This window comes from Eumetopias jubatus, unplaced genomic scaffold (assembly GCF_037043125.1).
Source record: "Eumetopias jubatus isolate StellerSeaLion01/CBP00866 unplaced genomic scaffold, mEumJub1_p1.0 scaffold_16, whole genome shotgun sequence".
In the NCBI taxonomy this organism is placed as follows: Eukaryota; Metazoa; Chordata; class Mammalia; order Carnivora; family Otariidae; genus Eumetopias; species Eumetopias jubatus.
In genome coordinates, this window is record NW_028274822.1 from 17,371,246 (window position 1) to 17,396,705 (window position 25,460).

Below are 25,460 nucleotides of genomic sequence, written 5' to 3' on the forward strand. Positions count from 1 at the left end.
AGGTACTGAAGGCACAGAGATGGACTACCTAAGGAGATGGTGTGATCCCGGGGAGGAGAGAGGGACGCAGAGACCCCGCTCTAGTTCCCGCGTTAACACTGACCACCGGACTGCTCCGGTGAGATGCTCCATGCCGCTCCATGCCGCGGGGCCTCGCAGGTGTCTGGTTTCTGAATGTGGGATCACCTGGGGCGGGGCCAGGACCAAGCCTCCTGGGTTTCTTATGTAAATGAAGTATGAAACCTGCTGTCCTCCTGTAGGTCTAACTCACATTTTATGCCCCAAGTCCCTGAATTTTTTGAGTGTTCTGCTGGGCTTGGGGCTTTACCGCAGGTGACTGAGCTGGGGCAAGCTGAGGAGAGTGTTGCCCAGTGAGAACTCTGCATTGGTTAAGTGGGAATTTATAATGTGCACTTGGGGCTTGTTCCTACCTTCTCTTTACATAACTAAACCTGTTAATCAAGACTTAAAAAGGAGTTTCACTTTTGGTTAGAGTGAACCATTTCTTAAAGAAGATTTTACTTATTTATTTCAGAGAAAGAAAATGAGCAGGGAGAGGGGCAGAGGGAGAAGCAGACTCCCAGCTGAGCAGGGAGCCCGACATGGGGCTCGATCCCAGGACCCTGAGATCATGACCTAAGCCGAAGGCAGACGCTTAACTGAGTCATCCAGGTGCCCCCAAACTGAACCCTCTATAAAATGAGGAATCCCGCCACCCTCTGCTAGGGGCCTGGGAGCGTCGCTGACATTAAATATTTGGATCTGAGGAGTGGCTGCTTCACCCTCCAAGAGGAAGAAGTTGGCACAACAGGTCGGTGTTAAGACAAAAACCCAGCCGAAGACAATGTGTTTTGCATGCACCTGTGTGGAAGTGGAGTCTGCGAAGGATTCAAGGAGAACCAGAGCAAGAGAACATGAGATGAAAGAAAGGGTGGCTGACTGCTCCGGGCCACCAGCGCCCCCACCCCCAGGACCAGAGCCCTCCTCTCTCAACCCAGGACTGAGGGCGCACAACTTACCTCCAAGAAGGCATTCATTTGCTTCTGGACCCTGTTCACAAACCTCCACTGGATGACCAAGCTGCGGGAGAAACGGAAGAGTAGTGAACCACCCTCGTCACCGCGAGCCCCATTTGCTTCCTCACACCTTCTCACCCGGGGAGGGGAGAGCAGAGGAACCCCCGCCGTGGCGAACAGGGAGGGTGTAGAACCGTGGCACGCTTGATTCAGTAATGCTTTCAGGAGTAGCTGGGAAACCTAAACCCAGAGATAATTTATTCCCCTCTAATCAAGTCTTAGTTTAGCAAAGTTGCCTACCGATAGGACTACCCGGACAGAGAGAGAAAAAAACGGTCGTGGAGTGCGAACATACAGGTGCATCATGCATGCATGCACACGCAAACTCATGCATATACACACCGACCTCTGCAACATGTACATAGGTTTTTTTTCCTCCTTTTTTGAAGATTTCATTTAGGTATTTGAGAGAGAGAACAAGCAGAGGGGAGAGGCAGAGGGAGAAAGAGAAGCGGGACATGGGACTCGATTCCAGGGACCCTGAGATCATGACCTGAGCCGAAGGCAGACGCCCAACTGACTGAGCCACCCAGGTGCCCCTAAACATGTACATATATTTTTAAAAGGAGTATCTAGTACAACATTTTGTGATACATTTCACTCTAGCGTCCAGTATACTGTTTTCAATGACACATAACTTACCAGCAAAATGATTTATGCTAATCCTTTAATACCAAAATTTGGAGAATTAATGATAAGACCTCTTTAACAGAAACCATTTTCTCTGTGACGATGTTTAGGGCACAGCAGAATCTAATGCTAGGTGAATCCATGCTGGACTCCAGCTAAAGCATTTTGTCGCGAAATAGCACGAAGCCCTCCATAAAGGGCTCTCCCTGCGAGGTGCCACCATGGCAACGGCCCTCCAGGCCCAGCCCCTCTGCACATGCCCTGCTCAGCCGCCTAAGGCTTCACCGCACTGCTCAACCATCAGCCCCAGAGCCTTCTTGCACCCCAGGGGCACCCGTGTGCCGGGGGATCGGGTGGAGATTTTCACCCTCCCTTCTTTTCCAGTGAAGCCACCTGCAACTCTGTCCAAGCCCACCCCCCAGCAAACTTGAAACCTAAAAGAATTAACGGCAAAGGATGATATACCACATGTATCAAATGTCCAAACACTCAGACTTCAGACCCTAATCCCCCTCAGGATTTAAAAATCCATTCAAAGCCTATACTTTCAAAATGAAGACCATGGCATCTGCCGAGGTGGCGTCCAACCTGCTGAGATTGTCCAAATTCAGAACAAGTGTGCCAATTAATGTGAACAGGTAAGAACTGTAGTATCTTATTTCTAGGTGGGTTTTTTTTGTTTGTTTTGTTTTGTTTTTTAAGCACAGCAAGCTTTTAACTTGTGAGGATGGGCGGGGAGAGGGCAAGTCTGCTATGCATGCTTTGTCAGAGTCTCTAGGTAGAGGCTCCAACACTCTCCATTTCTCCCTAATTAGGAAGGATGGGTTTTTCTTTGTAGAGGACACTAAAAGATGCCAAGACTCTAGGCCAATTCTTCAAATTCAAGTCTTCTGACCAATTATGTTGAGCAGGGAGGAGGGAACCAATTTGTTGAATGCAGACACTGGGACCCGGGCACCAAACACCACTGTGCCAACCCCATCCCTGCACTGGGGCTAGAGAGGGAGATCCCAGACTTGTGTGCTTGAAGCGCATATACACACCAAAGAGGAAATCGTGTAATGTGCCCGACAGACAAAGGCCTTCTGGCTAGCATAAATGCCCTAGGATTGCTTAACAGTTGGATTTCCAAAGGACTAAACATTTTGTTCCACCACCGAGGCTAAGATTGGGTTAAGAAAATTGTAAATATCAGAAATAATTCACTGTGTTTGCATATGTGGATTTTCTTAACCATTTTAACAATTTTCTTACATTTTCATTATGGAAGAGAAGTCACGAGAGAGAGGAAATATTTTATTTCTGGTTGTTCCTTATTTTACTCCACTGGTTGTTTTTTTTTTAAATTTATTATTTTTAAAAATTTTTTATTGTTATGTTAATCACCATATATTACATCATTAGTTTTTGATGTAGTGTTCCATGATTCATTCATTGTTTGTGCATAACACCCAGTGCTCCATGCAGAATGTGCCCTCTTTAATACCCATCACCATACCCCACTGGTTGTTGACACTATGTTCCAACACTGCAAATCTCAATTTTAGACTACACATCACATCCTCCAAAAGCATGTCCGCCATATTACTCAATACCGTACACTTTTTTCTCCTTTTATGACTCCCTCATAAGGCAGCTCACTGAAGTCATGATACAAGGCCCAACTTCCCATCTTATAGTTTGACTTCCTATTAGCCCAAGCCAGAAAGGAACTCGTATTACTGAAAGTGTGTCCACAACAGGCACGAGCTGTTTTCGAAAGGGACATCAACCAGCTTGTTCAATTTAATAAAAGGTTGTAAATCTGTGTATACGTACTCAATATATTCCCTCTTGTTTTCATTTGTCACCATTATTTCTGACCCATTGGGCTTCAGATCCACTTGATAGGTCTGTAATTGCAAAGATAACACAACAATCACCATCATGAAGTTACTGTGCACATTAGCGGGTACTAATGTCTTTCACTAAACAAGATAAGCAACATTCATTCAGAAAGACTTTCCAGCAGATGGGCTCTGAGTGTAAGAGAATATCTAACGAGGCTTTTAAACTTTTGAGATGTTACACATTTAAAGAGGTTATCAAAGGTGAATTATTTTGAGGTTATTTATGAGTTTTAATTATTCTTCATACATTACAAACAATGGAGAAGAACACTATTTTGTCACCTACTCATTTATCAGGAACTTAATTACGTGTAACAGAAAAGACAGGGTACGCTCATCAAGACTACCAAGATCCAAATTTTAATGCGTTTTCCGAAAATCAGATTTTATAGTCATAAAAAAAGACGCATGGAATTTCTTTCAAAAAGGGGAAACATAGGGACTTTTAAAGAAAAAAAAAAAAGGGCAGCTTAAGAAGCAAGGCTGAGGGATGGATTTACCTGCTGTTCTGAGAACCCTGGCTTTCTATGTGCATCCGGACACCTCCTTGCTTACTGCCTGGACCAGCTCCCTCCCGCAGGGCCACCCAGCACTGTAAGAGCAAAGCTGCTGAACGCCAGCATGGCCTTGTTCTGTGCCTCTGGCCAGCCCTAACTCAACATCATGCCGTAGAAAGCAATAACTAGCAGAAAGCAAGGGATGGAGAGACTTAAAAAAATAATAATAATAATAAAGTTTACTCTCATAGAAATTTTAATAGAAAAATTACCACCCACAAGTCTCCTATTCAAAGACAGCCACATCAATGTTCTGCTGGGATCCCTTTCCTCTTTTCTATGCAGAACTGGCTATTTCAGAGAGTGAGGGTTTTCCAGAGTAAGTCTGTGGGTCACATCCATCATGAGGGAGAAGAGATTTGGAGCGGCGATGAAATCTGCTGCTCGGGCAGGGGTCCACGGTCAGCGATGCCTCACCTGCCCAGGACAGACGGAGCCTCTGTGACCCAGACGCGCAGCCCCTGTCCGCCTCCCAACGGTCTCCCGATTATGTGCGGGATCGCTGCTCCAGTTCGGGGTTTTCAGTCAAAGCACGCTGGTCATCTAATCCTTTTACATTTCCTTCTTTCTCCTCTTCCTCTTATTCAGGGAGGGAGCTGGTGTTTCCACCCCATGACTGAACTCCACGCTCTACGATGTCACTGCAACTCTTTACCGTCTGCGATGTGGGTTTCAATGTTACCGTATTCTTAAGTTTTCTTCGAGCCCCTCCTTCCTGTTTCCCCCTTCTCCGTGGCTGTCCTCCCATCTGCCTGGCTCTCCCTGCGACTGCCTGCCCGGCCTCAAGGGGCCTTGGCAATCCTCAACGATGGTGGACACTTATGCTTAATGTGTGAGGTGGCGACGTTTCTTAGAATAGAACCGACCGTATTCATTAATACTGCTGCATTTTTAAATAAGCTCCTCATGGTTTTTCCTTTTCTCCCCCAAAGATGATCGTGCTGCTGTTCCCTTTCAGTAATGGGAGTTTCTCCGTCAGATCCACATCAAACAAGTTAATAAATCCAAGCCCAGTTCTCGGTACTGAGAGGTCTTCAGCACAGTTCAGCAACACTAAGAATTTTTTCCAGGAGCTGCAATTTCCAGAGAGCTCTGGAATGAGAAGATTGACCTCAGAGAGAGAGCGTGGGGAGGGGCAAGGAGAAAAACACCTCTGGTGCCTCCAAAACCCAACACCCAGTGAAAAAGAGGCGGCAGCCCGCACTGACTGCAGAGAAACCATTCTTCCCTACGCTGTTGGCAGGGGGTCGAACAGCTTCAACCTTTTGGGAAGGTAATTTGGCAAGAGGCATCAAATTTCAATGTGCACAGCATCCCTTGTCATAGTACCTTCTCTTCTAGAATTTGTACCAAGGGAAACTGGCTAGATCAACAAAATGTACATTCCAAGATTATAATCATCATGCTGCCTATATAGCAAAACCACAAACTAGCCTGCATGCCTAGCAATGGGACATGGTTAGGAAAGATCCGGTCTAAGACATGGAATTCAGTGTAGCCATTTAAAATAGATGACCTCGACACTTCCTGCCATGGAAAGGCAGCTGGGATGTATTAAGTTAGAAGTGTATGTATCGTACGAGTTCATTCTGTAAAAATAAAAAATCTTGTTTGCATGTGATCACAAAGAATAATTCTGGAAGACAGAAATCAAAATTTTAATCGTGAATTTTCTCTAGGCAGTAGGAGCTATGGATGATTTTTGTTGTACTGGCTTTATGTTTATTACTTACTAGTATTTTGTAATCAGATAAGCAAATACCATCGTTTTTGAAGGAAAAAAGGGACCATGCTGTCTGTGTTACGGCAGCAGGTTAAGCAAGAGTCAGTCTGTGGGCAGCCGTCTGGTTCTGTGGGTGACTGACTGCGGGTCCCTCGGGGAGGCGGTGCTGGGGGCTCACGAGCAGGCAGAGAAGGCTGGTTTCCAGCTCTTGCTCCCAGAGCCTGACCATCCGTGTCTCTCAGTTCAGTCCAGTTCTCTCCTGCTTGGGCTCCTCACCGACAACACCTGAGTGGGAAGCAGTGGGGGCTCTTCCAATCCCACGTTTTCAACTGGCTGCCAAGGGCCAGGCACAGCCCGCTTCCTGTGGTCCGGGTGCACGGTTAGGCTCGTCACAGGGGAAATCACGGACCGGTCCCCACGAGGCAGGTGCCACTGCCCCCATTTCCTCGCCGAGAGGGAGACTCAGCAGAAGTGGAGAGTGGCTTCCTCCCACCCCACCGTCTCCCCACCAACCTGAATACATACTTCCTCTGTGTGAACACCTGCATCTGGGCCAGTGTCATCATTGTCTTGTGTCTGAACTCAAGGACCCGGGATGAACAACACTAACATGGCACCTGCACACAGGAGGCGCTCCGTATGTGCTTCTGGAAAAATCCCTATTCTAAGTCTACTGGCCTGAGTACAAAGTTACCCCTCTTCATAAAGACTGTATGTTAGATCAGAGGAACCTCCGAGGAGATGGGACTCATACATCTAGACCCTCTTCCTTGGCAGGTTAAAGCTCTGGATTCACACACATCCCCCAGATCGTTCAACGATGCCTTACGTCGAATGTCCGAGAAGTCTGCTGAGAAACTGTGGATCCTATTGAGTTGAGTGGGACTTGGGCAGAGCCAGGTTCGCCTGCCTGGGGCCCCATGCTTGGGCACGCTGCTCACTGCTGGGCGAACACCCACCTGCTGACAGGACATGTGCCCCACGAACCCTGCGGGATGAGCCTCAGGGTCCAGGCAGACAGGAAAGCGAGCCACGGGGCCAAGGCATCTGAGTCAACCGCCCTTCTACCTTCTTCACGTTTCCTACAGGTGTCATCTGGCTAGCTCCCTGACCTGGTCTTTGAGGAGCCCGAGCCTCTGCCCCGCCCTGCCCACCTGGAGCCACCCCCACATTAGGCTCTTGGTCTGGTTCTTCCCAGCTTTGGCCAGGATCTTGCGCCCTGTCTGTTGCTCACCTTTCCTCCTAGATCCAGTTTCTGCCTTTTACTCATTTTCTTCCCCTATGTAGTTTCTCGGCCTTTTTTTTCATTGTTGCCCCTTAAGAGCCCTTTCAGACCCCCTCCCCTGCCCCTCCCCTTTCTTCCCATTAAATCTTCATAAACAGATCTATCCTAATCCCGAGGCACATCCTGTGGCCTTTTGGGAGCGCCACAAGCCACCGTGAATAGCTCAGACTTTTTTGTTCTCCAAGAACTAGTTTTTACCCCCTTGGGGGTGATGTCACCCCAGTTCAGAATGTATGCCTTCACCTAACTTATGCCTGGTCCTGAAGAATTTTCCTGCAGGTTGCTGCCCAGGCTCGTAAGAGTCCACACTTCTAGTCTTCAAAACAACCCGATCAGATGCGAAGTTGCTGAACCGGCAATAAAGAATCTCTACTTATTACAGCTCTGAAAGAGAACCTGCTCCTGTGGGTGTGGGTGCGCACGTGCGCCCCAGTGCACACTTTTATTCTTGCTGCTCGGCAAAGGACGACTGTTCACATGCTGAAATCTGTTCATCCGAGACATTCACAGGAGGCCCCAGAAACCTGCGGCTCCAAATTCTCACCAACCAGAAAGAAAACACTGCACAATAATGACCACAGCCTGAGTTTCTTTCCTTGAAATGACAGCTACCACCCAACTTCACGGCTTGATGTTTCCAGTTGCGGAATGAAAAACAAAAACAAAAACAAAAAACAAAAACAAAAAAACCCTGCTAGCTAATAGCCCCTTGGAAGGCCGGCTGCACCTACGGTCCATGTGTGTGGTGCCTTCACGCCATTGAAGAAATGACTATGTTCTGGCCCAAGGGAGGCATGCGCTTCCTCTTGGGTTCAAGTAAAAGGCAACGCGGTCAACAGCTGTGCAGAGGGCTGGAGGAGGGGAGAGGCGGGGACATCAGTGGACACCCACGCTGGTTCCACCGCTCCCCACTCCCAGGTGCTGTGCAGGTGAGGGCACGGTGGCCAGCAAGACGCATACCCAGTACTGCCGCCACCAGCCTGTGCTTAATGCCCCGCACCTAATCATAGCAGTAAATGCACAGTCATCCATGCTATATGCCACAGGGAGACATGGACGCACTCTGCGAAGTATTATGGCCTGGGGTCAAGGTCGGTTTCCTTTTGAGAAAGGGATTGTCTGAACAGCAGGTGGGAGGCAGTATGTTCCCAAGAGATGGAATGGCATGAGCAAAGGTCCTGAGGCAAGAAGGAACTGGTGTGTTCAGGAAGTCCAATGAGACCAGGCCCAGAGAGCACAAGGGGCAGCTCTGTGATGCAAAAAATGCATCTGGAGACAGAACAGATGGGGCAAGGCCATGCGGGACCTCATGGGGCCAATCGATGATCTGGATCTTTATCTTATCAATGTTTCTGGCAGAGAGATGATGATTTTTAAGTCCTGAAAAGACCAGTCTGCCATTAAAGGAGAACAAGGTGGATATAAAAGCCCAGCTAGGAGTCTATGAGACAGGATGGTAGCTTAGACTTGGGTGTTGGAGGAGTTGGGAAGGGAGAACAGACAGATTTGATAAGTATTTGGGGGTTAAAATGAACAAGGCTTGGGGAGGGACTGGAAATGGGAGATGTGATCACTATGTGGCTGCTTAATTCTCTCTCAACTTCTTCCCAGAATGCAAAGGAGATAACACTAGTTCCCTGTTAATCAGGTCAGCTCTCTAAAAAGGGAAGCGGTAATTTAACAAAGAGGGCACCTAATCATTCTTATTACTCCTCCTGTGAGTCTGTTTTGTTACTGCATTACTCCACCCAGTTCAATCCAAATGTCAGAAGAACCTACAGCATCAAATGAGGAGGGCTGAGAATTGTTTTTAATGAATAACTGATATGAACTATAATGATCTTTTATTAGATCTTTTAATCAGAACTTTTATTAGAAGTCTACTTAAAAATCCAAACATCATGTGTTTGGGTGTCATTTATTAGGCAGAAACAGTTCCATTTAACTGTCACTAAGGAGGCTTCCCCAGCACATCCGCTTCCAGCTCTGTCTTGCTCACGTCTTCTGAACCGTGGTAAGTCAGTCATATGGTTTTCTATGTGAGTGGATATAAAGGGTTTTTTTGTTTTGTTTTGTTTTGTGCAGTCAACACACAAGATCAATTTTAAGTCTTCCTTGGTTCCTTATTTCTACTCCTTCCTCCATGTGTTAGAAATGAAAGGAAGACAGAGTTCCAGGATGATTATCCATGTGTTACCCTTGGACAACTGGCAGCACCCTTAAATAGGTCCAGCTTAAAAAACGAAGTCATTGAATTATTTTGTTTTCTCACACTCAGAGCTTCTGTTACTTACAACAAATTAACAGTTTAAAAAAAAACACAACTAGGTTGGTGCCATTCATTTGCCCGATAAGCATTCAGCAGGTCTCCGCGGCCGCTGAGCGCCAGGAAGACCAAGGCGACTGAGGTCGGCTCATAGCGGACAGTGGGTCTGTAATGACTGGGGGACAGCCTGAGAAGAGTTTTGGGAGAGGGGATGACACGGTGCAGGAACGCGGAGGGCGCTGCACAGACAGGGAGCTCGCCCGGAAGTGTCTCTGCAGACAAGGTTATAGGTACGCGACGGTTGTCAAGGTGACCAAGTGGAGGGGGGTCAAAAGATCAGGCTGAAGGTGGGCAGGGCCAGGTCATAAGCTATGCTTAAAAAAAAAAAAAAAAGTTTCAATTTATCCTGAAGGTCACAGAAGGGTCAACCAAGAATTTTTAAGTAGACAAACTGCATGTTTGTGTTTGCTTTCTAAGACAGTGAACCCAAGAGGGCAGGCACCTGATTTCCTAGCTTCACCTACACAACTGAGCGCCACAATGTAAAGTGACAGGCATTTCTGACAGCAGAGTACACTTTTAACCACCTCTGAAGCAACAAGGAAGATCAGTTTCCTTTTCCATATGGCAACCCTTCATATGGGCTCCATGGTCTCATTCATTTCAAGGTCATGCAGATTTGCTCTGGGACATGGGAACCGTGTCTGGGCTTTTGTGAAAGGACAGGTACCAGGGCTGGATAAATACTGTCAACAGACCTCCCAAAAAGCACCGTGATCACCAGGGACAAATGAATAGAAGGTTTCGGGTTTAAGACAAACACACCCTATGGAACTTTAGGACGGTGATGAGAATTCCCAGCAGGCCACTTTATCTTTGACATCGATCTTTACGATGAATTCAGCCTAATGACAGTGTGTGTGCAAAGCAAGAAGGGAATGCTAGAAAAATCCGAGCCTGCTGAGCCCCACAAGACAACTTTCATCATGACCACAGAACCCTTAAAGGCCCCGCCAAACATCACCTCTCCTGGTCATGTACTTAAAACCACTACTTAAACACATGATTTTTTGAAGTACTTAAATTCTAAAACCAAGGCCTAAACACTCACATTCCGATTTGCTTTAAGTGAGAAGGAGATGGGCTTCACACCCCAGAGGCCTTAGAATCTCTAACTTGGCCGGAAGAGAGGAAGAAGTTAGCTTCCTGGCAGGACAAGGAGGTACCCATGTAATGAGATGCTAATTAACACCTGAAGCTCTCAGAAGTGATTTTAATTGTCCAGGGGAGTCCTGTCATACAGCCCTTCTGTGAAGAAGCAAAGACTGTGAAGTCAAAGAGGGAGTCCCGGGGAGGCCCACACGTACCTGTCCAAAGTTTTCTTCATCGATACAGAACATGAGGTCCAGTTCAGTAGGATCATTTTCCAAGATCCATTTCAAAGAGTTGTAATATTCACTATCCTATAGAAATGATAGAGAATTAAGTCTTCCTCCCCAAATATAAACTCATTTGACTTCTCCAAGTCATTAAGTCCTTCTAACGCAATTCCCTTCAGAATGCTCAAGGATTACTAGTCACTAATAGGCTTCTTGCTCTGCTCCAAACCTACTCTTCCCCTGTGATTTAAAATACAAATCAAACCAAAAAAACGTTGTGGTAGTCAGGAGGGGACTGGACGTGAATCCTGTCCTCCGTAAAGGGTAGAGGAAACAACCTGCTCTGGATTGGCAGAAGGAACATCAGGTTGACCATGGAGAAATCAGTATACTTCCGATCTTTTTAAGGGTGAAAATACCAGAGGAAAACAGGAAAGACAGAAAATGTTCTACTTAAATACCAATGATTTTATACCCCCTTCCTGTGCTTTTATTGCTCTCTGCAAGTCCTGTAAGCAAACAGGAAGGCTGCGCTGGTGTCAAAGCCAGAACACAAGCCACAGGGGCCTGGGCTCCTCTCTCTGGGGCAAGGCCCAGGGGCTCCACCACTGGGGACACACTGCACAGGCTCTGGGAAGGCAGAAGAGAATGCGTGCACCAGCCGTCAACAGGTGGTATAAAGTTTAGATTTAGAAGAAATTTTTATGTTCCCAGCTCCCTCATTCTATTATAATAGAAACGTAAGTTAAAGGTGGAAGCTTTGAGGCTGCTACTGGGGTTCTGTGTAGCAACTTGCCCACGGGAAAACCAGTTGAGTGGATTCATGTGCACGGTGGGCGTCACCCTCTTCCTTCACAGAGGTGATGAGCAGAGCACTGACGAACGCTGGTAAACGAGGCGAATACGGCTCAAATGCCCAACTACCTAAGAGACACCACTGACACCACAGCGAGGCCAAGGGGATGCACGTGCTTTCTCATCAAGTGACAGGACATGAAAGCAGAGTTGTAATACCCCAAGTGGACAAAGAGCTTCCTGATGGCCCTGTGAGCGCGCTGGCACTCGGGCAAACACCCCCACGCTCGGCTGGAGCGGGCTGGTGGGGGGATGGGTAAAGTAGCAGAAAACCAGAAGCAGCAGGTACGTTACGAGAAGAGTGTCACTTTTGTTTTTATAGAAAATCCTTTGGACCCTAAAATGGTCAGCCTAGATAAAACGGGTAAGTTGACTACAATGGGAAAGCCCAAATCATGTTTCAGAGTGTCTTCTAGCATCCTTTTCTGACTGGGTTCATCCCGACCCCGGCACCGAACCGGTCACTTCCGTATCTGGAAGTGCTCTTCCCTTTAGCTACGTTTTGGCCTGAGCTCCTTCCATGTTTTGAGATTAGAAAACAGATGGATAGCTGATGAATCTCTGAACATTCAGATCAGCGGTTTTTGAAGGAAAGTAAGAGCTGCAGTGAGACCCCCAGATGACCCTTGGATTGAGTTTGGTCAAATCAGTTCCAGGGAAGTGAGGTGGCTGAGGCTGGAGTCTACCCACCTCGAGCAGCACGATTCTAGGAAATGTGAACAACGATTTACTTATTAGAATTTAGGGAGCTCAATTAACTTCGTGAACAAGTCAATGTTCCCTGTTGTTCATACTGAATGACAACACCCACAAAACTCACTGCAACTACAACAGGATCTCAGCTACCCCTCTGCGAGGCACAGGGGCCCATGATGCCCAGGGGAGTGATATTTACTCACCACAGATTCCATGTCATTCAGAGTTATCTGCTTTCCCAACATCATTTTGTAAAACGGTCTAATGAAGAAACCTGAGAGAGGGAGGAAAAATATGGGTTAGTTCTCAAAGCTGTGATACTGCTGAAATAAAAAATGAAGCTGCCCTCAGGTTGAATGAGAGGCCAGGCCTGGCCTAGGGGAAGGCAGGGCTCAGGCAGGATAGTACAACAGGAAGGGGTCTAAAGGTTTCTAAGGAGGGGGAAAAAAGTCAGGGCCAAGCGGGAGTCTGCAGCTCAAACAAGGCACATGAACAAGAGGACAAAAGAGCAGTGGAAGCGGAGGGGACAAGACAGACTTGCCAGGGGTGGGCCAGGTTGAGGACAGGCCGGAGAGGGGACTGGGAAGCACACAGCCAGCAGGGGGCGCTGCAGAGCCAGGCTGCTGCCTGTGGGGCTCCCGTGTCATGGAAAAGCCAGGTGAAAATTTCACCTGCACTTGGGGATCACTGGGCAGTAATGGGGAGAAAACATGGAAGGGGGCAAGTGGGAAATGAGGGAGACCACTCAGAAGGCTGTGCAGGCTTCCAGGGGAGGGGGATGAAGGCCTATGGCGGTGGACTCCACCACCACAGAGGTGGCCCGCAGGGACCCTGACTTGCCTTCCCCAAGGGCAAGTCGGCATCCCTTGGGCGCCACTTCCTCCCAGGGGGCCCTTCTCCCCCTCCTCCTTCACCCTCGCCCCCCTGCCCCATCCAATCTGTCCCGGTGCTCTGCTGCATATTCCCCACCCTGCTGGCTCAATAACCTTCGGGGTCTAGGGAGGTAAAAGGTAGTAAACGGAGGAAACCAGCAGAAGGCAGCGGTGCGCTGACCTGCAGAGCGCACAGGTTCAGCCTACAGGGGGCACTCACATTCTGAGCCCACACCCGGGGGCACTCTGGCTCTTAACTCTGCAACTGCTAAGATACACTGTTGTCCCCCCGTGTGGCAGTCTCCTCCACTCCACGACATGTTCCTGCCCCTTCCCGCTGCTCCCTCCATGGAGCCTGGCTCCAAAGTGATCCCAGCTTCGAAATGCGTAAATCCTACCCCACCCTCGAGGGGAGATACAGCGTGGTCGACACGCTCCCCGGCCCTCCAGCCAAGCTGCCTTCTCCTCGGCCTGTTCCTTGTGCCTCCTTCTCCTGTCGCTGCGATTCTTCTGCTCGCCACCACGCCCCCGCCCCAAGAGAACAGACGTTCACTGACGTCAGGATCCTATCTTCTACTTTCTAGATTTCTCCAAAGCAACTAAGAATGCCTTCTCACTTGGCAGAAGGTAAATAAACAGACCTCTGAGAAAGCTGAAATGAATCTGCATAGGCTGAAATAATTTATGGCATGACTCCAAAGTTGCAAATTAAAATATATTTACACACACCCTGTGTATATGTATATATTTTATATATACATAAATAATGACTGTGGCTTCCTTCTAATCAGAAAAAAAAGTTTACTTTCCCAACCAAAAATAAAATATGAAATGAGAGGATCAAATATCAGCTACCAATTACCAGTGAAAATATATTAAAGGGAAAAGTACAGAGGGGACATCGATTAGTTTTTGGAATAGCTGAGGTTCCATAAACACAATTAACATATTTCCCCATAAAACCTCATTTTCTATGGTAGGTAATTACAATTCTAACCCGAAATCTTACTCTCTGCCTTCTATCCTCAACTGTTTCATGCCAAAAATAGGTATTTTTGAAGATTTTATTTATTTTTTGGAGACAGAGAGTGCTCGCTGGGGGAGGGGTCGAGTGAGGAGGACAGACTCCTTGCTGAGCACAGAGCCCTTTGTGGGGCTCAATCTCATGACCCTGAGATCATGACCTGAGCTGAAATCAAGAATCAGACACTTAACCGACTGAGCCACCCAGGCGCCCCCTTCAAAAATATTTCAGATTCAATTTCCTCACTGATGATTTCTGTAATGCCCTCTTATGGGCATTACTTTGAAGCGACTGAATGCAGAAGAGGTCTTTACTACCAAGAAGCCTATAGATCCAGCCAGGGAGGGAGTCTGACTTCTAACTTTAAGTATACCTTGAAATTCTTCCATCACTTATATGCTCTAAATAATACAGAGATTCTTTTGTGCCATCTGTTTTAGCAGTGATCCCAGGGTCAATCTCTTCGCTGAGTGATAGCATTGCTTTGAAATTACTTACAATCTCTTCACATTCAAAAATAATAATTTGGGGACAAACGGAACAATAGCAGGATATTGGATGGATTAGATCATTTTAATTAACTTTTCAATTAGCTTTTCCATCTGTCACCAAATATACCTCTTGCTAAAAAAAAAAAAAGTTATTCTGGAAAACATAGAAAATGTGCAAATACAGAATGCTCTGTGCTTTACAGTGTAAGGTTAAAAAAAAATTTTTTTTTTTTTAAACTGTGTAGACACTATGTCTTCAGTGCTCAAATTAGGATGACACCAGGGAAAAGCACCTCTTTTACGGGCAAACCAAAAAACCAATTTATCCAATTACAGAGAATCAGTGAAACTTTTGCATAACATCGTGATGTGAAAGATAGGACACCTAGTAAGGAACCACAAACGGCACTGTCCTACTTTGGTCACTTTGTGTCATTTCAGTAACTTACCATCCAAAAGTTTCCCATGAAATACTGCCAGACCAGCAACTCTTCCAATAAAAGTGAAATAGGATAAATGGTCTTCATTACAGAGGCCTGAATTGGGGTTGATCTGAAGTGTGTAGTTGTCCCTTTGGGGAGGAAGAGAGAGGTAAAGCGTAATCATACTTTTAAATAAGAAATTCAACAGGTCGACCTGAATTCTCCTTTGCTACCAGTCCTTAGACTTGCACAGTGCACCTGCAAACATTCTGTACCCAATGGAAAAAGGCGTAAAAGCTAGAGAACGTGACTTACTGTTTCGCCTCTTTGTGACCGACTGAGGTCTAACAGAGCAGGTGCACATGCCCTATGTAAGTCACATCACCAGAAACTGTTGATATTTGACTACTTTTGCTCTATAAAAAATGTCAATTGCATATGGTTCAGTCAAGTATTTTGGGAACACGAGAAACATCATGTAACAGAGGGGCCATGTGTCGACTGCCAATGACGTGAGTACTACAGGTTTTCTCTGTGAGGATGAGGGTTAATTCCTTTGAAAAACTTGTGGTTTGGAGATTAAAAGTTTTCCCGATGGACCCAACCCTTGGTCTGGCCACCACTCTGCCCTGAAAGGCTCCAAGGGCAATGGAAGTAGCATTTAGCCGTCTCAACAATACAAACCTCAAAATGTTCACGTTTATCTAATCATCCTTCTTTGGTCTCAAGATCTTGAGGATCAGTGGTTTTCAAACTGGGCTCCACAGGGATTCCCTGTGGGGGGGGGAATCTCTGGGAATGTGGGTGAGAGATAAGGGTCTTGCCTCCCTACCCTGCCCTCCACTTCAATGGTTTTATCAATTTCACATAGCAGGCTTTCTCACGGTGCTCATGGTGAACAACAACAAACAAAAAAAACAAAATGGGAACTCTTGGCTAAAGCAACCATGGAGAGCTCCCAGGAGATGATGCGGGAGAACCCATGTCCCTTGACGGCACAGGTGGCCCTTCAGCAAGGTCAATGACTATCCTACCGGGGCCTCAGGTTCAGCCGAAGCCTCTGGAGACTCCAAAGCCTGGAAGGAGCTCCCGACCCTGTGAGTCGTGGCTGTCTGATTCCTGAGAATGCAACTAACTCTGCCTCAGTTTCTGTTTGGTGAAGATAAAATCCCAATACAAGGGAGAATCTGTTTCTTCCCTTACAGACCAATACAGACCAACGGTCCTTTATATCCTGAAGAATGGGTCCTCAAAGTTTGCCATCATTTGCCTCTGAGCAGAACCTCAGAAACTATTCTTGTTCAAAACCTGATGAGTTCCTGAATTCTGACACTGACAAATCCTCCTGAATTACCATAACATTACAAATGAAAATTGCCTCTTGTTCCTAACCATAAGTCCCCAGCACATTTTCCACTTCAATTATATGAACCCGAATGACAAGGCAGAGTACATTACTTCACCTTGTAGAGTCGGAACCTGTTCTAGACTTACGGGGGGGAGGGGAGTGCTGAAATCAGCAATGTTAATTCACCTCGAATGACTGAGCCGCTCATTCTCCCATTAGGTTTAAATTCATTACTAATTACTCTTTCGGGGGGGGGGCGGGGAGACACATTCTGAGTGCACTCCGCATACTTACGTTGCAGAATACTCAAAAAGCCCATAGTAGGGGTTGAACATCTCTTTGGACAGTAAGAAGAACCACTCTCTGGCCACACCCCCATAGTCAAGACCTTTCTCCGATTCAAACTCGATCCACAGTCTGGCTTTCAGGACGTCTGGTCTTTTCACAGACATGATTCTCCGATAGGACTCTTCAAAGATGTTATTTCTGTGAAGTTTCATTTCAAACCTATTTGGAATATCAGCCTACATGAAAGAAGAAAACAAGCACGTAATCACACAGCAAATACACATCTTACTTTTGAACAGAGAAAAACAACAAAGAGTAGAAATGATGGCAGTCTTCAATTCAAATAAACAAGCAGTGACCAAGGGCTCCAACTGAGATTCCCTCCTTCAGGGATTTTATTCACACAGACATCGAGGCCCACCACGTCAGGATAAGATACACAGAGCATGAACCAGCAGCTGTTGGACGGAGCCAGCAACACATGAGGCACAAGAAACTATGTGGAGTAAAAGACAATCATCCTCTCCCCGCCTTTTATAAACAACCGTGAGGCACCTGTCCACCACTGGCCACTGAAATATAGTCAACTCTCGATACTGCTTCTGTCGAAGAAAGGGATGTCAGTCCAGGTCATCAAAACCCAGAAAACAATTCCCATCTGGCCCAGTTGAGAGCATTCTCAACTCTGGCAGGGTCTCCAGCTGGTAGATGTGATCCATGATGCCTACAAGCTAATTCTGGTGCCATGAGAAGTGGGACCTCGAGGATCATGCCAGGTTGTGGGAAAGCATGGCAAAGGTCACGGTTAAAGAACATGAACATCAACAAGCACTTGAGCGAAGTTGTGAATCACTGCTGCCTGGAAAAAGGAGGACCAGGGTTAGTCTTGCTCTGAAAGTGGATTTGCAGTGGGGTTTCCCGGCAGATGACACCCCAGCAGGAGTGCCACGGTATGACAGGCTCCCGTCCACAAAGTCATCCCCAGCTACTGGGGGACATTAGGTTACTCACTAAATAACACTGAGGAATTTTATGTGTGTTTATCAGAGTCACTTTCAAGGCAGTTATCCAAGAGCTACTTGAATCAGCACGCTGGGAGGGAGAGGATCCAAACGTGGGAGCTCCCGACGCAGAGACTGTCTCATGCACCTGCATGTCCCCAGTGCCTTGCCCATTGCAGAGGCCCAGAAAAGAGGCATCAGCCAAGGGCACGGAGTGGGAGAGACCACGATGGAGCCCGGGCAGACTGGGGTGAGGGGAGCTGTGCCCAGTACTCTCCTCTTCCCAAGGGGAGGAAGCCAAGAAACGGTGGCCGGTGCAGAAACCATGAGTGTGCACATTGAAGGGAAAACTGGTAAAACCTGCACCAGAGAGGTGACGTCAGACAGGAAGACAGAAGACACGGTGCTGAAGATCCGGGGAGGATGTGCCAGGAGAAAATGTAATACTGTGATTTAAAACGCAGCCTGTAAAAACCTCACAAGGTTTCCCACTGAGAATTTTAATCTGAAAATTATACTCGTTCTTAACATGCCAAATATATTTGGCAAATTGTATTTGTGTTATAATTATAATTAAAACTATACTTTTGAATTGGGAGGGAAGGATGGGAACATTTTTCTGAGTAGAGTCTAGGTTTTATGATGACGACCGCAGGGTTCCCCACATTTTTTGACTAGGTCCTGAATTATTTTATATCCCACTAAAATCATTTCTACCTTGTTATTATTACATGAGAAATTACCATTCAGGTTGATTTGATATGTAATACTAAGTTAGTCTTCACTTACCAGGTCTCTTAAAAAGAAAATTCAGATTGAAGATCTGGATCAAAGTGCAATGGGGAAAGTAAGGGAGTATTTTTAGTATACACATAAAGGTAAACACACAAGTTGTTCTCACTGAAGTAACTTTGGCAACTTACAGACGACTAAAACAGCATTTTTGGAAGACATGTTACTCACAGGTTTCTTTAATTTCTTCCTAAAGTAGTCATATTTCTGTTTAAATTCTCTGGAGTAAGGAACAGCCTGGAAGATAAATTTGTAAATATAGATAAACAATACACTTGAAATTTTATGTATACTGAGCCAACATTCACAGAATTTCACGAATCATAAACCTTAAAATTCTCACTCTCCATAATATTATCACTGAAATTTATCATAGTACACGGGAAAGTTCTAGAAATGATTGAGGCTAATCGGCACTGTATTGGGGGGGGGCTTTCACCCCTGAAAACAACTGTACTGATATTCAAGAAATCATTTTTAAGGGATATGCCACATAAACCAAATATACTGTCCATGTGACTTTTGTCTAAATGGGAGTTAGGGTGTAACCTTTTTGTTGTTGTTGTTGTTGTTGTTGTTGTAAGTTTAGATAAAAGTTACTGGCTATGATTCTTTAACACAAAACCCAAAATGACCTATGTGGTCATTTTGAAAAGACTCTTCATGCTTTTAAAAACCATGGGGAGGAAATAAAATAACAAGGCCAGTGAACTGATACTCTTATCAAGGAATATACAATCAGGTAGATAGCATTCTGGAAACACCTTCGATTTAGGAGTCAGAAGGTTTGCCTCTTACTAGTTAGTAGTCTTGGGCAGGGATTTCTTTAAATCTGCAATGGCTTATCTAGGAAGCAGAGTGACGGTACCAAAGGTGTGGGTTCAGTAACTGGGTTAGCTTTCATTACCCAAAAGTTCTGGAATCTCTCCCGGAGAAGTAATAACCTTTTAATGTAGTCATTTATATTCTTAACTTGCTATGTTGTAAAGTGGCTTACAATATCTGAGAGCCGGAGCCCGGACTTCAGGCTCTACCGAAAAGGCTTCTAATTTTTTTAACGAAGCAGAGAAGATCGGCTTTTGCACACACATGGACTAGGACGGCCTCATACTCGGAAAAACTTGTTGCTTTTTCACAAATAGTATGAATTTGGGCAAGAACAGTTCTGCTGATATCATTTTGGGCTAAGCTAACAAAATACACTGATCCTTAGTAAAGTATCTCCAGACTCCAAACCTACCACCACCTTACACTTTCAGAAAGAGGAGAAGTGAGGAACCAAAGCTTCCCTCCTTCATACTATTTTAAGACACAATCACACAAACAATAAGCCAAAACAAAAATAACCACTCTTATAGAAAACAATAATCATGTCAGTGTTTTGCTTTGTAACTCAAGAACAATAAAGACAATGTGTTTATATATCCGAAGAACATTCTACAGACAATTTAGGGGTACCCCGGGTCTGCTCTTAGTTTTTAAGCCATTCTTCATTTGATTTTCCATTGAGCACTAGATTTGACCACATATCATATTTATTTGGGGCCGTGTTTAGTCTGATGATACCATGTATGAATCCTTATTCTAGGAAATGTAGAAATTTTGCCAATATCTGGACAACCACCAAAATGAGGGAAAGGATACAATGTTCTGACATAAGCCATGTCATGTTTTTGGCTCCACTAACACTACAGCCCATCACATACTAAGATTTCCTGCATATTCACTCTTTGGTGGTTCCTCTGCTGATTCATTCAACAGATGCTTCTTGAGCACCTACTGTGCGCCAGGGCATTTTAGGTGCTAGGGAAGTAATGGTACATCAACCAAAGATTTCTTCCCTTGTTCCCTCCTGGAGCTTGCAAGCTACTGTGTGCACGTGGCAGTAGGAAATAAATGAAGAGTGGTGAATGTATTGAGGAAAAGCTGAGAGAGAGCTCTCGGCAGGCTATGGTACGAGCAGTCAGGGACAGCTCTGAGGAAGGGACATCTGAGCCGAACCCACAGTGACAGGAGGGAATAAATCACTAGAAAGCAGTGTGTGTAAAATCTCGAGAAGGAACGCGTTCAGCCGATGCTCTTAGCTACGCTGAACTGTGACAGAGGGAACGTAAGCTCAATGTCCTTTCACTATCTCAGGCCAGCTTCAGCGGACCTGGCTTGTAAGGCAGACTCCCACGCCAGCCAGCCATGTTGATGGACCCTCCAGACGACAGAATTTCTTCATGTTAAGAAGAAACGGACCAGAAGCACTTCAAGGCTCTTCCATTTCCAAAAATCTGTGATTCCCAGCCTATTATTTTTTGGTTTTGTGTCCACCCCCTCCCCCGAAAATGTTGAGGAAAGGCTTAAAATACAAGTTCAAGAGTCTTAAATGATGGGGAGGGGATATATTTTAAAATGTTGCCCCCAGCCTGTGCTCTCTGCTCTCCTGTCTGACTTTAACTGGGAGGTGCCGATTACATGTGGGTGGAAATAAAACGCTGAGATATTTCTGGTCTTTCTTCTTCTGGGGAACGAGGCATGAAAATGGAAAAATCCTGATCCTCCTCCAATACTTACTTCTCTCTCTAGAGAGAGTTCTTAGGAATAAGAAGTGGAATAAGGAGGTTTTTTACAATCTCCTCAACAGAAGCCAACAGCGTAGCAGGACAAAGACATCCATAACGCAGAGCCTCTGAAGACACTTCCAAGGGTGGTCCATGTCTTGTACTGGACTGGCCGGATTGTTGACTCTCTCTTGAAAATCTGGCATCTTATTTTCTTACGTACAATTGAACTTACAAAATAAAGCCTGCATCAGAACTTAACACGTCTGTTGATTCAAGCCCTTTGCTCTTTCTCAAATAGGTTTTCTATTCTGAGCACAAGTGACGAGCTGACGTATTAGAGAAGTCGGGTCTGAACGTTTTCAGGTCGTTCTAGCCCACCCGGCGCCGGAGCTCCTTACGGAGGACGGCTCGCGTCTGACACGGAGACACGGGTGAGGTCAGTGCACCTGCAGCTTCACTTTGACTTTTGGCATTTGCTGGAACTAAGGGTGACACAATTAGTTTTCCGAACTTCTGACAAATTGGGAACAACAACATCTTCCCTGCCTTCCTGAGGGGACTGCTTGGAGTTTTCAAAGCAGCTGATTATAAAGTTCTCGGCCAAGTACAAAGCGTGACACGAACATGAAGACAGTATTCATAAGAGTAGTAAGCACGGACAGCACTGGATCAACACTTCCACTGGTGATGCTTGTAACACAGAGGGCATACTGACTTACAGTAACGCTGAGCGGTCACAGAAAGGGACCCCCCTCCCTGATTCTGGGGTATTTTTTAAAACTTGGGGGAAAAAGAGAAATGTGAGGTTCCAGATAAGCAGCAAGACTTAAAATTAAAGAAGTGGGCATTGGACCTAGACTGGGTGCTTGGGCTGGGGTTTTAATCCACAGACGGGGACATGGAAGTTGGCCTACTAGTCTGTATGACCTAGGGAGTAAGAGCAGAGCTCCCTGCTTAAAACCTACATCTGACATGGGGACAAGAAAACTACCCGCCAGCCCAGGGAAGTTGTAAGGAAGCTTACCTTCTGTCCAGGACCACAAACGAGAGAAAAACAAAAAGAAACAGACCTGTGATAAATTCATACTCTAAGCCTACACCAAACTGGGTATGAAGTCCACAGTTATATTAACTGGGCCTGCATGATCCCAAGCTAAGAAGTTAACGGTAAATACAGGTCAGGTCTTATAAATGCCTCATGGCGGGGCGGGGGGGGCGGGGGGGGAAAGGTGAGCGCACACACACAAATTATAAACTGAACTACCACTGAGGAGAGTCTACAGACACAACATGTGGGAGATTTAGTGCCCCTATGGCCAGAGATAACAGAATAATCTGAAAGAGGATATGAAATAAGCATTTTAAGTATGATTAGAGAGCTAAGTACGAATTAAAAAAGAAAATAAAAAAATGGAAGAACATGATAGAATAACAGTAACTGAAAAGACCAAGCAAATTTAAAAAGACCCAATAGAACGATGAGTAATTAAACACAGTTAATGAAATAACAGACACACTGAACTGGTAAAGGGTAGGTTATAAAAAGCTTAAAAAAGAATTAGCTGGAAGAGCTAAGCCCATAATACAGCAATGGAGAGAGCTAGAGATTGAGGGAGGGAGAGAGAGAGACCGAGAGTGAGAGAGAGAGATGGAAAACTGGAAAACTAAGAGATTAGGAAGACAGAAGGTAAAGGTGAATCACATACCTAGGAGGAATTACTGGTACAGATAACCAGGAAGAATGGCAAAGATACAGTATGAGAACTAACTGCCAAGAATCTTCCAGAATGGAGGGAAGACAGGGTCCTTATATTGAAGAATTACAATGAGTCCAAAGCAGAATCAATATAAAGAAATCCACACTTAGGTTCATGAGAGTAAAATTATACAACACCAACGTCACAGAGAAAATTCAAAACTGCCAGAGAGAAGATTTACCCATCAAAAAAATGCCAATCAACAACAAGCTTCTCAACAGTTGTGGAGGCCAGAAGACAAGAAACAAGATCTCCAAAGTATTAGGAAAATAACTGTTAGCCAAGGCTTCAGAGCTGAACTGTCATTTAACGGAGAGGTCAGAAATTCTCCCTCAGACTAAAGAGCTTCCCACTCTCAGACAGTGCTGCTCCAGGGGGTATCACCACCCCTAGGGGGGTGTGTCCAAACAGACTGCTGGGCCCACCCCCAACGTTACTGATTTTCAGTAGGCCTGGCTTGGGACTCCCAGATTTGCATTTCTTAACAAGTTTCCAGACGATTCTGATGCTGCCGATCTGTAGACTCTGAGAATCTGGAACCATACTTCATTCAGAAGATAACCTGGAAACAGCAGGTGTAAGAACCAATGGTGGGCAAAGAAATCTGCCTACATATGAGGGAAGGAAATAAGCACTGGCCATTGAGAACAAAGATAAAATATCAATGGCTGTTTGGAAAGTTTTAAAATGTTGCTGAACAATGGAAAGTAAGTGGGAAGAATGGCATGAGAGTTCCCTCAAGTCCCATTTTGCTCAGGAGCAGAGTAGAGGGCAATTAATTTTGTCATGAAGTACGTTGGTTAAAAATGTTAATGTAAGCACAGAAATAGAAAATACAACTTCCAAGCGAATATAGAAAATGAAAGAAAATAAAGGGCACTTTATCAATCTAATAGAAGGTAATAAAAGAGAAAAAATACAGCTAATTGAGTGGGAGAAAAGACATACCAGGCAAATACTAAGAAGAAAAAGTGAATGTAACTTGACTGATAAAGCCATGCTTGCCATCAGAGAGTCTGACACTACTGTCTTGGGTAGACAGAACAGCCAGGAAAAAAAAGCAGTGATGGAAATGAGTAATTTGAACACCATATGCTTGATTTAATGGACATATAAAGAACTCTATACCCAACAAAGACAGAATACACATTCTTTTCAAACACAAAAGGAACATTTATAAAAAAATGGCCAAGCTGCCAAGGAAGTTTCAAATATCTGGTAATCAATATTCCATAGATAATATTCTCTGACCACAAAGCAGTAAAATTAGAAAATTAGTAAGAAATGGATAGGCAAAAACCCTTCCATACTCTTAGAAACGAAAAGCACATTCTAAATAACTTATAAGTCGAGGAGAGAAAGAAATCATGGAAATTACCAAATATTCAGAACTGAATGACAACAAAAGCCAGCTGTCTACATTAAGTGGATAATTACCTAAATACACATGCTCTTCCTGAAAGAAGTATCCTACTACTAAGGAAAGAGTAAACAAGGCTCATTCGTTAGTAAAAAAAAAAAAAAAAAATCTTTCTTTGGGTCAAATTTACTTGGATTTATGATGCTAAACAATTTTCAATAGCAAAAAGAACTAACAGTGTTTGAGTGAAGGTAGATGATCGATAAGTGATAGAGATATTTCAAAAGGTTTCAGAATTATGTCAAAAGTCCTCTGTCACTTGAAAACAGCCTTGATTCCCGAATACGTTTCCCATGATGTAGAAGAGAAAACAGGACTCTTAACACCTTATCGTGACTGTGAATATATCAAAAGGAAGCCATGGTAGTAAGGCAGGTGTTGAAGTCACATAAAAAGCGGCTGCTTTAACTGAGGTATGATTGGGCACTTTGTGTTACACAGTAGCAAAGCAGCTGAACAAAGCCAATAAACAAATCCAACAAATTAACTAAGGGGATGTCAAGCATCAAGGTAGGTTTTCATGGTATTACCTTTTAAGTTTTCAAACAGACTTACCTTTGTAATTCAAAACCTAATTTGAACGGAATCAGATTAAAGCCACAAAAGCAGTATTATAAAAATACCTAAGGGCCTCTTAGCTCAGCATTCAATATGCTTTATTTCCTTTTGCTCCTCCAGTTTTTAGCAGATTCCCAAGTTTGCAATGCTTTGCTGATGCCATATGTTTCCTGTAATTCCAAATTAGCTCCCCACACTCATATGAACACTGACCAGAGAGGCTGGTACATTCCCTGCCGATGACTGTGACCCATGCGGTATTCGGGACCAAGTCCTTATGAACACAGCGTGCGGCAGTATTTTAAGAGGGTGCTCTACCTAGCTTCCTTTTGCACCCGGCGTATACGTGGGGACTGCGAGGAAGTTAGTGGGTCAACAGAGACAAAAGTTCTTAACTCTGCCAGCTCCAGAGGTTGGCTACAACCTCCCCCAAACTTTTCCAGACGTTCCACGCTGGAAGAGAGTCAGAATACAGCTTAAATTTGTTAGCATGCATTTACCACTCTTGGCCAAAAGAAATGACAAAATGCTACAGATACAGGGCTTGGCTTGGTATAAAAAGGAAGAGAGGACATTTTG

At 45.1% G+C, this 25,460-nt stretch overlaps 1 protein-coding gene across 5 annotated transcripts in view; it reads right to left on the bottom strand.

The window, feature by feature from the left end:
- NEDD4L (NEDD4 like E3 ubiquitin protein ligase) overlaps positions 1–25,460 on the bottom strand; it is a 331,454-nt gene that overhangs the window by 12,572 nt on the left and 293,422 nt on the right. For all 5 annotated transcript variants that reach the window (XM_028102915.2, XM_028102916.2, XM_088019632.1 and 2 more), the window contains 7 exons: positions 18,766–18,831; positions 16,808–17,037; positions 15,193–15,314; positions 12,560–12,630; positions 10,794–10,889; positions 3,525–3,598; positions 1,020–1,080 (listed from right to left, as the gene is read on the bottom strand). In XM_028102915.2, the coding sequence (XP_027958716.1) occupies positions 1,020–1,080; positions 3,525–3,598; positions 10,794–10,889; positions 12,560–12,630; positions 15,193–15,314; positions 16,808–17,037; positions 18,766–18,831 (720 nt within the window). The remainder of the gene's footprint in view (positions 1–1,019; positions 1,081–3,524; positions 3,599–10,793; positions 10,890–12,559; positions 12,631–15,192; positions 15,315–16,807; positions 17,038–18,765; positions 18,832–25,460) is intronic.